The 17,673-nt window shown below is 32.5% G+C and overlaps 2 protein-coding genes across 2 annotated transcripts in view; both read left to right on the top strand.

The window, feature by feature from the left end:
* The window catches only part of LOC107438318 (uncharacterized), a 120,228-nt gene extending 115,660 nt beyond the window's left edge, over nucleotides 1-4,568 (top strand). Inside the window, exon 12 of the mRNA XM_071184923.1 lies at nucleotides 2,582-4,568. The gene's annotated coding sequence lies outside the window, so the exon portion shown is untranslated. The remainder of the gene's footprint in view (nucleotides 1-2,581) is intronic.
* Nucleotides 4,569-9,326: 4,758 nt separating this feature from the next.
* LOC122271083 (zinc finger MYM-type protein 1-like) lies at nucleotides 9,327-11,900 on the top strand. The gene has a single exon (XM_071185781.1). The coding sequence runs from the start codon at nucleotides 9,327-9,329 to the stop codon at nucleotides 11,898-11,900; it is 2,574 nt and encodes an 857-aa protein (XP_071041882.1).
* Nucleotides 11,901-17,673: the final 5,773 nt, after the last annotated feature.

Raw genomic sequence — 17,673 nt, 5'->3', positions numbered from 1 at the left:
TTTTTTTGTTAACAGCAGGTTGGTAACGGCACTGAAACTTCTTTCGACAAGATATGACGAGGGAAACGCTATCAAAAATTTTCTCGCAATTTCCCATAGCTCAGGATATTTTTCGGGGATTTCTGCCTGCAGCCAAAATGTTTGATAGCCTTTTTTAAATTCCACCTTCAGTTAGTTCCTCGTTGGTGCTAATTTCAATTTACCAAGAAAAGCCGAAATTACCCCCTTTGTTTTTATTAAATTAAGGCTGTCCACTTGTAACTGCAAGTTAACGTCATTGAATTTTATGAATAAATCTGTTAAGTACGCAATATCCGCTTTATATTTGATCAGATTTTCTTTTAAATCTGGTGTTTTAGTTTCCAGACACTCTATCACTGATTCGAAAAGTGAATAAAATCTCGATAAGCATGCACCTTTCGACAACCAGCGTACTTCAGTATGCAAGAGTAGTCGTTGGAAATCTTCATCATTTTCATCGCACAATAGTGCAAATAAACGGGTATTCAAAACATTGCTTCTTATTTTATTAACTGCGTTAATCATAAATTGAGGCGATTGGGGCAATCTATCACTCAAATTTTTCGCTACAAGGTGTTGTCGGTGGATGACACAGTGAATTGCAATTAGTCCTGGTATTATTCTTTTAAGATAGCTTATAAACCCACGATATCACCCGAACATGGCAGGAGCTCCATCTGCTGCCACCGAAATTATATTTGTAAATGGAATAGATTTTTCTGTAAAAAAAAATCACTCAGGACTATCGATTCGCCTTTAGTGTCCGACTTCAAAGTTTTTGCAAAGTTTTTAAGGTAAATCCAAGCCAAAAGTTTTGTTCTTTATTATGAAAACCAGAAAATTTTTCGTGGACCCCCATTTGCAACTTGTGAACCCCTGTTTTCTTTTCACGTCTACGTGGACCCCCGTGTGGTCTCCTACGGACCCCTGGGGGTGCACCTGGACCACTTTGGGAACCTATGCTCTAGACTATTGTAAGATAATGAAAATTGAAAATGTATCACCAATATTAACCGGAAAATGGCCGTCCGCATGTATGTCGGATTCGAGAAATTCGTTGTCTACGGGGAATTTTTGACCACCGAGGACCGGACGGACGGGTGATTTTTCAAGCCCTGGTTTATTTACATACCGAATGTAATATCATGAATTAATTATGAATAATGAAGACAACCCAATGCTCACATTGGGCTGTTTGGCCAATCTTGCATGCCTCTTATTTTTCACCTATTGTTTTATCATTGTTATCTATAGTTAAATGGATAAATAACTCCCAATGAAGTGACCCAGGTTTGAATTCTAGTGATGGCTGATCAATGCAATTTCCGCATCTGGCTCGCACTGACTATAGTGCTGACGTAATTTATCTACAGTGGTAGATGGAGCATGGGTTAGAGTATCCTTGCTGTCAGGCTTATCATGGAAGTTTTCGCGGTCTGCCTCTACATGTTAGGCAAATGCGGGTTAGTTCCATTAAAAAGTCCTCCACAAAGGCAGATCTTCTAATACTTAATTCTGGAGTTTTCTTGTCTTCTGGATTGGGTTCAGAATTATAAGGATATGGAGTTTAAAATTAATAGTCTTCAACTCAAAATTGAGTCAGACATTCAACGACAGAGATAAAATTAAATAAAATGGATGATTAAATATGTTGAAAGTTTATATTATGAAGTTGTAAATATTAGAGAATGAATAAAGAGACAAACCGACATTGTAAATATATTGTCCTCAATATATTGACAATTGGTCTATTAAAAAAAATTGCACTGGAAACTTAACATTTTATTTTCTAAACAAAATAATTTTGAAATTAAAAATAAAATTAGTCTTTATTCTACTTAAGTAGAGTAAACTATAAATTTTTTATTAAGTTTAGCCTTTTTATTAGTACTTAGGATGTGCATACAGTTCCAGAAAATCTTCTGTTTTTCTTTTTGGAAAATGTTCTTGTTCTGATTTTTTTCTATAATCCTCTAAGAGGCTTATCCTTGTCAAACACTTTGTTTTTCCCCACACCTAGCAAGATTATATATAAAGTTGCTTTTTCTGTGAAGATTATATATCCTAAAGTTGCTTTGGATGTGATGCTTATATATCCTAAAGTTGCTTTGGATGTGAAGATTATATATCCTAAAGTTGCTTTGGATGTGAAGATTATATATCCTAAAGTTGCTTTGGATATGCAGATTATATATATAAAGTTGCTTTGGATGTGAAGATTATATAAAGTTGCTTTGGATATGCAGATTATATATATAAAGTTGCTTTGGATGTGAAGATTATATATATAAAGTTGCTTTGGATGTGAAGATTATATATCCTAAAGTTGCTTTGGATGTGAAGATTATATATCCTAAAGTTGCTTTGGATGTGTTTGCAACTAAGATTATGTATAAAGTTGCTTTGGATGTGTTTGCAAATATCTGTGATATTTTTCTGAAATTGGTAGCGTAGAGATAGTAATATTTGATTCTGTCACAATATTTTGTGTATTTGATAATATAGCTTTGTGTATGTAATTTATGTTAATATCTATATTTAATGTGGTTTTTCTTTATAGGAATTTATTGAAACGGAGCCAAACGAAGTATTTTTGTGAACAAAACTATATATAACCAGCCTAAGATGGGTGATGATTGATAACTTTTAAGCTTTTATTTAAATTTGTTTGAAATTTTTATGTTCTTTTATTTGTGACATTTTTTTAAAAATAATTTTCATGAGTTTAGATTTAATTATCAAAAATGCTGCCAAAGATTAAGTACCTTATTTCATTATATTATAATTTATTGGTAGATTGCAGATTTTGTATAAAATTGATTGTATATAATGTACAGATTTAGAAAAATATTTAATTTTTTTCTTTAGTTTTTTGAAAGGAAACTGATGTTGTATTGAAAATTAAGATTTTAAAGAACTATGAACTTTTCTCTTGGTGAAATATTGTTACTTTTGATAACTTGATTATATTTTATGCATTTATTTATAGGAAAAATACTGTATTAAAAATTGTTTTATACTTTTACAAAATTTCTGTTTCACATTTTTATATAAAGATCATTTAAGTAATTGTTAAACTTCTTTGAGGATTTGATTTTTTTTTAAAGCTTAAATAAGATAAATACTCAATCTGTTTTACGAATTTTTGTTTTTTAGTTGCTTCTGAAAAGCTTTATAGAGATTATCTGTAAATTATATTAAAGCATATGTTTTTACATGCAAAATATTTTATATTCTATCAAGTTAGATACTCTGTTTTAAGATTTTGAAATTTTAAGTTCTAAAATTTTCTATTAAGTTCTGAAAGGATAGATAAAACTAATTTTTAATATTATATTTAATGTTTGCTTAACTGCATGTAACAGTATTTTTTTTTGTTTTGTGAAATCTTGATTGAAATTGTTTTTTCTTATATCTTTTGACTCTTTAGAATATGTCTTTAGTTATATAAGCATGTTAACTTATTGAATAATATTTAAAAAAAATTCTGAGAATCTGCACAAGGAAATGACCTTGGTTATTAATTAAGTTGCGGCTTTGTATCTTTTTTCTTGTCTTGAGAAATTTTTGAATGTTTCATCAATTGCCAAATTTTATTTATTTTTTTGAATATTTCAAAACATTTTAGAACATATTCTTTTTCAATATAAAAAGAAATTATTTAACATACAAAAGTTAGAGTAAATTCTCAAATCTTCATACCATTGTCAAGCAGATTTTGGAATTGTGAAGATCTTTCAATTGTTTACCATTTCACAATGCATTATGAATTAATATCAAAATATATAAAAATTAAAGTTAAAACATCGAATTTTTTTGGTTTTTCTTTTAAAGTTTTTGATATAAATAAATCATAAATTGGACAATAATGCATAGATGAAAATGTTAAGGTGTAAACTTGAAAAATCTTAATTTTTAGTAATTTAAAAGAGAATATTTGAAAATGTATTGCTTTTTAAGCATTTTCTTTTAACAATAAAAATTAATTTTTGGCTTTAGCATTGTTTTATGGAAAATAAACTTGTTTGTTTGCATTCTAAAATCAGTACTGTAATAATGAAGATGAATATTTGTTAATGAATTTGAACTCAGAAATTGGTCAAAGGAATCATTCATAAATAGGATTGTTTTTCTTTCATATTTATACTTCAGGAAATTTGGTACAAAGTAAAAACATAATAAATAACAAGATTCTTGTATTTGCTACTCTATGTGAAATTTTTATTGACAATATTTTTATATACTGTTAAATACATGAACTAAACAAACCTTTTCATATAAAATTCAAACCAAAAAATATATAAAATTAACATGATGGCTTTTCTACAAAACATATCTTATGGCTGAACAAGTATTTTGCATAAGTTGTCTAAAAAAATAAATAGAATGTATATTTACATTGAAAATGGTTTGAATAACAAGTTTTAAATGTGTTTTGAATAAGCTTTGAATGTAACTATTGATTGTAAGAAATGATATTTTTATGAAATAAACTGTGACAACAGAGCTTGGAATAGAGTTGAATAAACTATTTTATGAAATGTAAATTCTGGTTTGCCTGAATTATTTTAAATGAGTTATAGTTTAACATAGGATTTATTACGAAATCTTTAAATGTTAATGTTTACATGACCAAAATTGACCATTGTTTAAAATCACTCCTACGTAAAAAAGGCAATATTGATGGCATACCTGATAAATTAATGTTTTTATATGCAGAACTTAAAATTAGCCATACTATATTATCAGGTATCCCATGACTTTTGGCTCCTAAGTGTATATGGGTGATTCAACAAATTAGGGATTATAAGTGTTCTGAATCAATATTGTCCCTCAGTAGACTGGTCGTTAAGACGCGGTTCCCAGCAGATCACCGAAGTCAAGCATCACTAGCTGCGGTCAGTGTGCGGGTGGGTGACCATTTGGATTAGTCTGCGTAGGGACCGAGGGTGTGCGGTATTGGTCCTAGTGAAACTGTTCTACCTTAAAGTTCTCGACTTCTCGTGCAGGTCGTCGGGCTACCGAAGCTGGGGGTGCCATCCCCTCTGCAGAGGATCAAAATTGTGATGGCATGTCTTCGGATCATCCTCGGGGAGCTTTAGTGCGATGTAAATGAACTACAACAACAGCAACTGAATCAATATTTTAGTCAAGTTTTGAACAATTAAAACATTCCTTTATTCACAAGCCGAATTCTTATACTCCTTTTACATTATATTTCTAATATTATATTATACTAACGTGTTTATTTTTGTTTTAAATTTAAGTATAAAAATCATCGAAATGTCACGCTTATGCCTTGTCCTAAATATCTGTATGTTTTAAACGATTTCTACCGAGAACTAGAATTTATGTTGTTGTTGCTTATCCTCTTCTGGCCTGACGAAGTCAGACCAGATCTATGAACCCGTTGGCCTGAATGAAATCTAAGACCAAAAGAGGAGTAGAGTAGAGTAGATGTCTTTCCAGAGGAGACCAAGACAGTCCAGGATATGATCGGCAGAAGCCCGGTGTAGATGGCATTTAGGGCAGAGGGGGTAGGTTTTAGTTCTTTCAGAAAAATAGTAAACCTTTTAGATGGCCGGTAGTTAGGTTGGAGAGGGTGGTGCAGACTCTACCTTTCATAGAGAAGAGTGGAAGAAACTCCAGGCTTATTTCCTTTGTACCAATGGTGTGGGGGGGGGGGACAGCCAGTCCCTGAGACGCTAGGATTTCTTTAGGGAGTGAAGTTCAAGATAGATGAGATCAGAAGAGGTAGGGTGCGGCTGGCTGCTAAGTCGTTGCCATAGAGACCGATGTGAGAAGGAATCCAGGGTGCATAGCGTTTTTAAAAAGTGCTTATTTTTGATTTTCGTTTTTTAAAAGCCCTTAAAGGTGCTTTTTTCATTGGGTGTTTTTAAAAAGTGCTTAATTTTCCCTTTTTTCAAAATGAGATTTTTTCCTTCATTATGTTGATTTTTGCCTCGAATTGTGCAAAAAGATACAGTTCAGATTGTTCCATTCAACGTTTTCACAATTAATTCAATCCCAATCTACAGTGCACTCCCGTTTATCCGGGTTAATCACCGGGACAGGTCACAGGGACAATCGAAAGACACGGATAATCCGAAACTCCTTTTATTTAAGAAAAAATCAATATCAGTACAAAAAATATAAAAATTACTGACATTTGCATGCTGTATAACATCAAACTAGGAATTTTCCTTTTAAAAAATGTGTAATGCGTCTTCGCCATATATCGATACACATATTTTACGAACCGCAGTAATGTTACCGTAATCAAATCCTCCCATATAATCTAATAAAGTTTCCACAGAGCAGCAGAATGAGAAATTGTATTTCCTTCATTTACTATATCTTCTGCATCAGTTACTATCATCACTATTTGATTTAACAACATAACGATGTCTTCATTTGTCAAATGCTGGAAGTCAGGCTCACATGCATCACTTTGAAACCAATCTTCGAAATTTTCTTCATCAAGAATTTCGAAACCTTAGATTTTTTTGCTTGTTCGAGAATACTGTTATCATATTTTTCTTGAACATCTGAAGAAGATTGTTCATCAAGCGATATGATCCTTCTCCAAGATCGTGATAATGTAGACGATTTTACCTTTGACCATGCTACTGATATTCCATATACTGCAATCCAATAACGAATATTGCTTCCAAAAATTTGGTAGTGTTATAACTTCACGGATCAAATTTTTTTAATCCTGAAAATGTTTCTCTTTATATTTTTCGTGTGACCCTGGAATGAGCACGGATAATAGAGAGTGTACTGTATTTCAATCTATTTTCTATATTGTCAGTCCGTAGCGTATTAAAACGCCATTCGTTTTGCATAATTCATGATTTTTGACAATTGTCAAAAACAATGCCGAAATGGTTTTTTTTTCTTTTTACACATGACGGTTAAAACAAGATAAAACCGTCAATTGTCAAAAACTTTCCAACCCTGTCTAGTTATAATATTTTTTTAAAGTGCTTTAAAATATTTTTTGAGTGCTTAAAAGGTGCTTATTTTTAGTTGAATAATTTGGCTACGCTCCCTGGAATCCACTGCCGGTGAATATTATGCTGAAAGGAACAAGAGTTTTAATTTGTTTAGGATGGAAATGCTGGTTTTCTCTCCAATATGGGTCCAGTTGTTAAGATACTAGAATTTATTTTCTCTTACAACTAATGTGATTCTTTGAAGAAAGTTAATAACAAAAAGAGTAAAATGAATTGATCCCTCAAGCTTCAACTCATCTTTTTATGTTAATCCTTTTCTTTTATTTTATTATTCTAATCGAAATGCTTTCTCACACTTTTAAATTCACACCCTGTCCTTAAATCTATTTTTGGATCAAGTATATCTATCCTGTTGTTTTCAATTCACTTACAATCGTCCTGAGCCAAGTTCAGTGCCTTTAACCACTGAGCAATTACGGTTGTTGTTGTAGGCCATTAAGGCACAGGGGGTGCGATTGCTGTAACCAAGAATTCGACTTCAGTCACACCCATACGTCGCACTCGTTTATTGGGCGGATATATTCATGCATCCATTCATTCATCAACAGATCGTAATTTTGACCTGAACCAGAGAAGGATCAATCTCCAATCCAGTACTACCAGAGGTATAATTTGTTATGGGAACATGGAGGGTTTTGTGACCCGAAAGATTTAACGTGCACCAGTCCCTATTTACTACCCGTGGAGAGTCTTCGGCCGGCTGGATTCGAACTGCCGTTCTCACGAACCTGAGTCCAGAGCCCTGTCAACTAAGGTATCCTGGCCAATAATTACGGTTCCATCACTCAATTTTAAAACTCGGGGGAAAAAAATCCATAATACAGAAATGATTTGAAAACCAAAACCGTTAACAAATGTACGTTCATTCGTAAAAAGTGTGATTTTCTGTTAATTCATAATTTTAAAAAGATCGTTGGCATTAATTAAGAGTATAACATGGTGCGTAGCGTTTTTAAAAAGTGCTTAAAGGTGCTTATTTTCGATTTTCGTTTTTCGTTATTAAAAAGTGCCTAATTTTCCATTTTCGAAAAGGAGATTTTTTTCTTTACCATGTCTATTTTCGCCATGTATTATGCAAAAGCGTGCTTTTCACATCGTTCTATTCAACGTTTTCACAATTCATTCAACCACTATCCATTTATGCGTACCGTCGGTCGGTAGCGTATGAAAGCTCTAATCATTTTACATGTTTGATTAAAAACTTGCGAGTCCACATGTGCATCCAGGCCCCTCTTCCCCACTGGGCACTATGGGCACGTGCCCAGGGCCCCGCGATCGAATGGGGCCCCCTAGTTCCTGCCAGATTACCAAATGATAACCGATACATTATTACCGAAAAACATTAATTTTGAAAAATCTGATGATAATGACTTACTACAATACCTACGCTTATTATATTAGCTTTAGTTTGCCGCATGCGGATAGCTATACCTTGTACAACATAGCTTGAACTTTTTGACAGATGGGTCAGTGATGGGAAACAGAAAATATCTATTGGTGTAAAAAATGTGTTGGCTAAATATGTGGCTGTATGTATGTTTTAAACTATTCAAAATAAATAAATTCATTCGTCAATCAATTTTATTGCACTAGACATAAAAACATTGGGTAGGTAAGAAACCATTGTTTTCAGTTTTTCTATTTAAATTTTACCTCGAAGCAATAAAAACCACTTAAGACTTTCGGAAAATGCTTGAGTCCTTAACAGGTACTTTTATGTTGTGTGTCTATTCTTATGATTATTATCAATTTTTAATATTATTAAAATAAGAAGATATTGTTCGTCGTTGCAAAGTTATATCGATTTCAGATTTGACATCTGTCAAAAAGAAAGATCAAACTAATAAATAAACAGGGTATAATACTCCACTCTCTCTCAAAAATGAGTTTTTCCGATATTAGTATGTTTAGGTTAATTTAAATACCTATATGTAAGTATAAGAATACAATTTAAAAAAAAATTATTAAATTAAAAAAAGAATTATTTGATGCGGTGTGGTTTATGTCTTAAAGAAACCTATTCGAACGTCATTCGTAATACCAAAGACAAAAAAGGGGAATTCCCGATTCCCGATCGTCGTTTGACTTGACGAACGGGAATTCCCTTCAAGTATTTGTCTGCGATGTTGTGGCGTTTGTTTTGTTTGTAGTTGTTAGTTTGTTACTGACTGTGCTCGAGCTCTGATAAAAAAAATAGTATTGTTTGATTAAATCGTCGTTTTGTCTGTTTTGTGTTAGCGAATATTTTCGTTATAAAATTAATTAAATAGTGAATTATAATATAAAATGTCGAAACGGTCATATCCTAGTGGATCTGAAAAAAGGAAAAAAGCTCTACATCAGAAAGAAGTAATTGAAAAGTTACCAAAATTAACATCATATTTTACTACTACTACTGGAGAAACTTCTGTAAGTAGCAATCAACTCATAAATGTTCCACATGATGACTCAGCTCAATTACAAATTGCGGGAATTTCTAAACCTTCATGTTCCAATTTTGAAAAAGAGATTGAATCAGAAAGCGACTATTCCTACGACGAAAGTGCAACGACTTCAGTGACTTCACTAAAACCGACAACTCCAACTGTGTCAATTGAACAGCAGTTTTCCAACACAGAAGAATTAATATCGCACGATCCCGCCGATTATTTTCACGAAAAGTTTGTTGAAATAAATCGCGAAATTTTAATTCGTAAGGGACCAGTATATTTTCAAAATAAAGATTCTGACTTTTCCGAGGCATCCAGAACATACAAAGATGGTAATAAATTAGTAACGAGATATTTCAACAAAGCATTATTTATTCGCAAATTAAAGAACAATGAAAGCGTCGAAAGAAAATGGTTGCTGTATTCGCCTTCCAAATGCTCTGTATTTTGTTTTTCATGCTGCTTATTTAACCCAACTGATGTTAATCTTTGCTCTCGGAATGGATGTAATGATTGGAAGCATATTAATCACATAATTTTAACACATGAAAATAGCCCAGCGCATAAGCAATCTATGATGACTTATCTGGCACGAAGTAAAGCGGTTGGTAGAGTAGATATAGACTTATTATCTCAACATCAAAAGGAAGTGGATTACTGGAGAAACGTACTTAAACGGATTGTAGCTGTTGTAAAATTTTTGGCATCGAGAGGGCTTCCATTTCGCGGCGACAATGAAATCCTAGGATCTCCAAACAATGGAAATTATTTGGGTTGTGTGGAATTATTGAGTGAATTTGATCCATTTCTTGCAGATCACTTAAAAAAATTTGGGAATCCTGGAAAGGGTAACATTTCTTATTTATCAGCAAATATCTGTAATGAGTTTATTGAAGTAATGGGAAAACAGGTTCTAAAAAAAATTATAAATGAAGTTAAATCAGCAAAATATTTTTCCATAAGCGTTGACAGTACGCCCGATCTGTCTCATATTGACCAGCTAACTTTCATCATTCGATACGTAAAAGACTGTGTTCCTGTTGAAAGGTTTTTGAAATTTATACCTATTAAAGAACATAAATCTAAGTATTTAGCGGAGACCATCTTAAATTTTTTAGAGATACATGATATTCCCATAAAAGATTGCAGAGGACAAAGCTACGACAATGCTTCAAATATGTCGGGAAAGTATAGTGGTCTACAAACAAGAATCAAGGAAAAATGTGAATTTGCCACCTTTATACCATGTGCAGGACATTCACTAAACTTGGTAGGTGTCCATGCTGCTGGGTGTGTACCGGAGGCATCACAGTTTTTTGAAATAGTTCAGAAAGTGTACAACTTTTTTTCGGGCTCTACCCACAGATGGAATATGTTAACAGAACATTTAGGTTCAAAAAAAGTTGTTAAGAGTCTTTCACAAACCAGATGGTCAGCCCGAGCTGATGCAGTAAGTGCTTTGCATGGGGGTTATAAAAGAATATTAGAAGCTTTAATCACCATCGCAAACGATACTGAACAGGCACGAGAAACAAGAGACGAAGCCCTTAGTCTGTCTAGAAAAATGGGAAATCTAGAATTTATTATACTGACGGAAATCTGGAGCACTATATTGGAAAGAATAGACAAAACAAGTAATTATCTTCAGAAAGAAACAATAACACTGGACGTTGCAACCAATTTGTTGACTTCACTTTATGATTTTATTACTAACCTCAGGGATAAATTTGATAACTTCGAATCATCTGCCAAAGAAAATAACCCAGAATCTGACTACAAGGATCTATCTCAAAGAACAAGACGTAGAAGCTCACGGCAGAGTTTTTTTGATGGCTCTGCGCCATCAGTCCAATTGAATGGAAAAGAGCGATTCAACGTAGAAACCTTTCTCCCAATAATCGATACCTTGAGTGTTCATCTAAAACAGCGACAAAGTTCATATGAGATCGTCAGTCAACGTTTTAGTTTATTTTTTCACTTAAAAACTCTGAATTCCGAAGAGATACGACAAGGATGCAAAGAATTTTCTCAAATCTATCACGAAGATGTAAATGAAAAAGAGTTAGAAATAGAATGTCAACATTTAAAAGAATACTTAATAAATGTTCAGAGTGAAAATGAAGCATCTAACAGTGTACAGGAAGTATATAATCTATTAAAGCAAAACAAAATTGAAGACACATTTCCTAACGTAGAAATTGCATTGAGAATATTTTTAAGCATGATGGTAACTAACTGCAGCGGAGAACGCTCCTTCTCCAAATTGAAACGAATAAAAAATGAATTAAGAAGTACAATGCTTCAAGAGAGATTAAATAGTTTGTCGCTGATGTCCATAGAATGTGATATTCTCAATACCATAGATTTTGAAGAAGTGATTAACGATTTTGCTCATCTTAAATCTAGAAGGGTACCTTTGCAATCAACATAGAATTAATCTAAGGATTTTAAGTTAAGCGAGTTACTTTTGTAGATTATTTTTTATATTTCCTATTTTTTTATAGCTAGTAACTAAATAAAAATAAATTTAGAACCTTGTTTGTCTTTCTTTATCTATTGTAACTAAATAGTGTTTTCTCAAGGTCATAGGGGCCCCATGATCCTAATGTGCCCAGGGCCTCAAATAGTTTAAAGACGGCCCTGTGTGCATCGACTGAGCTGGGTTCGGTGAGATTTTTGCTCTCTCATACGCTACTCTGCTGCATTTTGCAAGATATTCTCAATTTCAGGCTTCATTTTCCACTCTCCGATATCGAACTGGAAAGCATCTTGATCATTTTATAATCGCTAATATAATCAGAGAAGGAGTTCTTTATCAGAAACTAGTTCTTTTATCATGATCATGTAAAGTCTTTGAAAATTATTTTACATTTTGTTAATGTATATAGTGCTTAAAAAGTACTTAAAAGGTACTTATTTTTTGTTGAAAGATTTGGCTACGCACCCTGCATAAATAAAACGCAACTTTTGATCCATTAAAATTGTCTCTTATGCAAAAATCCGAATATTAGATCAAATTTTCTAAGGATTTTCTTTGTTTAATATTTTGAGCATTTTTAAACCTTACATTAAATAAACTAAGAAATGTGCGTAAAAATCATGGACTGATTAATGATTTTTACAACAAGCGATGCAAAAAAAGTATGTTCCCCCCTCCCCCACAAAAACTTTTTCCTTTAACTACCTTATGATTTAATTTTTATTGCAAAGTTTGAGTGATCGCATGATCTTAGCTTGCTGAAAGTATCAGAATAACCTGCAAAGCATAAGAAATTTTAATAAAATGTCGAAAAGCAAAATTGTTCTGTGACATTTATCTTCGTGGTGGATATTATAAACTATAAACCAAATAAATATATTTCAATTATCAGGAAGTTTTCTTCGTTATTTGTGACTAGATTTCTCTAGCTAGATCGAGTGAAATATGAGTTACACTTAGCAATGACAGTTATAAATACACAATCTATTTCGGACAAATCTTTCTGTCCGCATGAGTCATTTTTTTATATTAAAAAAAAGATACATGATAAAAAAGAAAAGAGCCTACGGTATTGGTTTTCTCATTTTTTATCAGCATGATTATCTTTTTTTTTTTTAGAGAACGCCAATTGAGTGTAAAAAGCTAAGTCAGAGAAAATACTACTTTTTTTTCATTAATCAGAACGTCGACTTCTTATAAAAAGTTTCATAAAAAGTATAAATCCTATCGAGATCTGTAATTCTTTTTCATTTTATTTCGAAGACAATTTCCTTTAAGCTTGCTGTATATTAAGACTTGTTTTTTTTTATGTCATATTATGTGATGAAGGGGCTTAGTTTGCCTTAATACGTAACAAGACCAATTAAAATATGTACTCGTTTTTCCAGGTTCTTAATTGTTAATAATACAGGGTTATTCATAATTCCCTCCGCCTGTAAACGACATTTTTCTTTACTACAACTGGGTTCAGTGGTACATGTTACTGCCGTCTACCGGCAACTGCTTAAATTAAAACTTGAATACTTTCGGAATAATTCATATGTTCTTGCCATATTCGTCTTCCTTTCTTTACTATAACTCTTCGAAACCCCGGATGGAATTATGAATAACCCTGTATAAGTGATTAAAATAATTGTAAACTAGAAAAATAAGAAAGTAAACTAGAAAATAAAAAAAGCTACGCTTATCATGATTTACACCTAAAGCAATTAAAATAGCACCGTGTGCCCAAAATTGCCTCGAAATTTGAGCACTGTAGCTAGTTGGAAAGTGATGGGAATTTCGATTAAAGATAAATTGTATTTGGAGATTTATGTTGGAAATGTTCAGAAAACTGATTAAACTTGTATTATCCCTATGCCTGTAATTTCCTTGAATGAATCTTTAAATTTGAGTGAGTTGGAAAAAGATGAGAATTTCGATTTTAGTTAAATTGTATTTGCAGATAAATTATGGTTGTAGAGGTCAGAAAACGATTTAAACTTGTATTATCATCCAACACTGAATTAAAGTTTAATTTGAGTTCAGATCGGTTACGTTATTGGTTAAGTTTCATATAAACGAATTTCTTTCGTAATTTAAAAATCGGTTTTCAAACTAAAGAACGAAAAAAAAAAAAAAAAAAGAAGAAGAGAGAGGTAACATCGAAACATTTTTGAAACTAGAGAAAGAAAAAAAAAGAAGAAAAAGAACAACAGATAAAACAAAGAATCTAAATCCTATTTAAAAATAAATCTCAATTCTTGGGATAGTTGTGTGGTTGGTTGTTTTTCGGGGACCCAGGTGGTTTTACTTACAAAAGATCGATTGCTTATTTCAAACTCTACATTGTAGTCATATTACTTAACTGTTATGTTTCTCGTTGAATAGGTACTGTTTAGATCTCATTCATATTTTCATTTCATGGCGAAATTATTCATTCTCTCCATTTTTATTTCTTTTATAAATATAAGAATAAATGAATAATAACTATCTGAATTGAAGTCCTCAGAATTGCATCGTCTGCGCTTTTTAAGTGCTTTGGAATTGTTAACTTTTATATTGCAACAAATAAAATGGCAACCATTATTTCGTACTCCATCGCACAATTATTGGATCACGAATTTATTGAATTTTTGACCAAATAGTACCCTTCTTTTCTTTTTCTTTTCAAAAGCATGACGAACGAAAGAAATGACGCAGATATATTCGTCTTTCTACTTCGATTTTTTAAAATAATTACATTGTTTGGTCGTAAAATAAGAGAACAGAAAAAAGATCTGTTATAAAAAACTAAAAGGGTATTTTCTAAAAGGGTTTTTATTCATAATAAAGCTTATTTAAAAAAAGAAAAAGAAAGTTCAAATTTAGTTCGATTATTGGTTGAGCTAACATTTTATTTTATTTCATACATCAATACTGAATATTTATATTACCTTAATAATATTGTAAAAACTAAAATGGCAACAGTTATTTTTTCTTTCGATTGCTCAGTTATAAAATCATGAAGTCCTTGAATTTTTGCCTAGTAGTATCTTTTTTGACGTTTACCGGGCGAAAAATAATAAAATAACATAGATATGCAGGGCACGGGAAATGCGGTCGTTCGGTCACCATTGGTTACCAATAAATTTTGAGTGGTGACTATATATTTAGCTTTTCAAATACGAGCTGGCATTTTTTTATAGTTCAATATTTATGTTAAAAACATCGCTCTAAGAATTGAACTCGAGTGTAATGCTTTGTCACGTTCTTGTCTTTGTTTTCAGCAATCATTGGAGATATATCATATTTTTCCTTATCTTCGCACTGTCGCGCGTTTCTATAATTTCTGATTCCGAGTTTCCTAACTATATCTAGATAAAAAATATGAGCTTAAAAAATCATGTTGAAATCCTTAAAAATAACTGAGGCGGAATAAGAATAACAACGGAAAACCACATGGATTTATGATGAAATTGATACAAAATTAAACTCACGTGGTCGAAAATCGAAAGGTGATTGATTACTCACGTTCTCGATTCGAGATTCATGAGTTGTGAAAATTTCGATTTAAAAATATCAGGATCTTAAAAATAGTTTAGAAATCCATAAGTAAAAAAAAAATAAATAAATAAAAAAATCTGTGAATTCAAGACAAAATTAACGCAAATCGAACGAACGCATCAAAATTTTTATTCAAATGCGGATTTGAAATTTATTTACGCTATAATATCTGATTAAATGTAGCAGGATTTCAAAAACGATTAAGAAATGAGTTACGGTGATTTTTGAAAAACCACATGGATTTACGAAGAAAGATGAAATCGGTGTTATGAAGAATTCATAGGTGATTATTCACATGCGCGATTCGAAATTCATGAATCATTGTAGTTCCTATTTAAAAATACAGAGATTTTAAAATTATGTTGAAATCCAAAAGTAGAACGACAAAAAAAAAAAAATGGTTCGAAAAACAACATGAATTTACAAAGAAATCTCCCAAATCAAACGCGTGCATTGAAAGATTATTATCCAAATAAGCGATTCAAGATTCAGATGTTTTAATAGTATCAAATTAAAAATATTTATTTTATAACCACCGTTGAACACAGGGGCCCCCATCAGGGGGGAAGGTGGGCGCACGAAGCGCCCACTTAAAGCTTGGGGGGGGGATTTTTACACTAAATAAAACGAATAGTTTGGGGGGAAATTTAGACGAGAGAATTTTTTTTAAAGTACTTAAATAAAAGAAGCAACTGGCAAAGTAGAACTATTTCGAACAAGATAACATGGAAGGGGGAAGTTAGCAAATTTTTTTTGGGGGGGGGGAGGAATGCGCCCAAGAGCTTGGGGGGGATGGGTGCCACTGGTTGAACAGCCGACCCAATTTTGGGTTTACGACTATGAATGTTCAACTCCGTAGCCTTGTAATTTTGAATCCAATCCAGAAGACAAGGGAACTCCTAGAGAAATTTGTCTTCGTGGAACACTTTTTGATGGAACTAACCTGCATTTGCGTTACATTGAAAGATAAAACCACGATTTCCCCCCCACGGCTAGCCTGACGGCAAGGGGACTCTAACTCAAGATCCGTCTACCAATGAGGATATTTTAAGTCAGCACTGTGGTCGATACGAACCTGGTGCCGATTTTGCATGGCTAGTAAAACCTGAGATTCGAATCCGGGTACCCCATTGGAGAGGCGAGTGCTCTATCTACTGAGCTACAGCAACCTATATTAAAAATATTTTATAAATTTTAAATAGAAATAAAATTTTATAAAATTTAGAAGAAAAAGAATTTATAACCGTTATTGAACAGCTGACCCAACTTTTGGGTTTACGACTACTAATGTTCATCTCCGTAGCCTTGAACCTAATTCAGAAGACAAGGGAATTTCTGGACCAAGGATTGAGAGAACTTTATGCCTTTAGGGGGCCTTTTTGATATAACTAACCCGAATTTGCGTTACACGGAGAGGAAAACCACGAAAACCTCCCAAGGTTAGCCTGACTTTAACCCATGATCCGTCTACCAATGAGGATATTTTACGTCAGCACTGTGGTAGGTACAAGCTGGATGCGGAATTCGTATTAACCAGAAAGCGCTGGGATTCGAATCCGGTTTACCTTATAGGAAGGCGAAAGCTGTATCCCCAGAGCCATCAATATTAAAAATATTGGGATATTAAAAAAAACCATGTAGAAATCTGTAAGAATAATTGCTGATTAAATCTGCCAGTCACAAAGTCCTCCGTGCCTCCATAACAAATCATACCTCTAGGGGTACTGATCCAGGAGTTTCCTTGTCTTCTGGATTGGTTCAAATTTACAAGGCAACGGAGTTGAACATTAGTGGTCGTAAACTCTAAATTGGGTCGGCTGTTCAACGACGGTTATAAAATAAAATAAAATAGGAAACCTATGTTTTAATTCACAGCAATTGTGTAATTTTTGTTGAAGGTTCTTGTTTTCAGAATTTTCCTCCTAAATATCGCGAACTCGGAAGTTTTGGTGTAATTGCTTCCTAACTTATAAGTTTGCATAAAAAAAAGAAGAAAAAATATTATAATGGATTTTATTATGGGTAATCGCGAGTTCTTAGATAATATACAAATTCAACTGTAAAAACATAATACTTTAAAATTACAATTTTCTTTATTGTTTTGAAATTTCTTTCGAAATATAATATATTAATATATTATTATGTAACAATATTATATTATGTTATAGTAAGCATTTTATTCCAAGGTAGGCTGGCAATA

Source organism: Parasteatoda tepidariorum, chromosome 9 (assembly GCF_043381705.1).
Source record: "Parasteatoda tepidariorum isolate YZ-2023 chromosome 9, CAS_Ptep_4.0, whole genome shotgun sequence".
NCBI lineage: Eukaryota > Metazoa > Arthropoda > Arachnida > Araneae > Theridiidae > Parasteatoda > Parasteatoda tepidariorum.
This window is presented reverse-complemented; position numbering and strand designations above follow the sequence as displayed.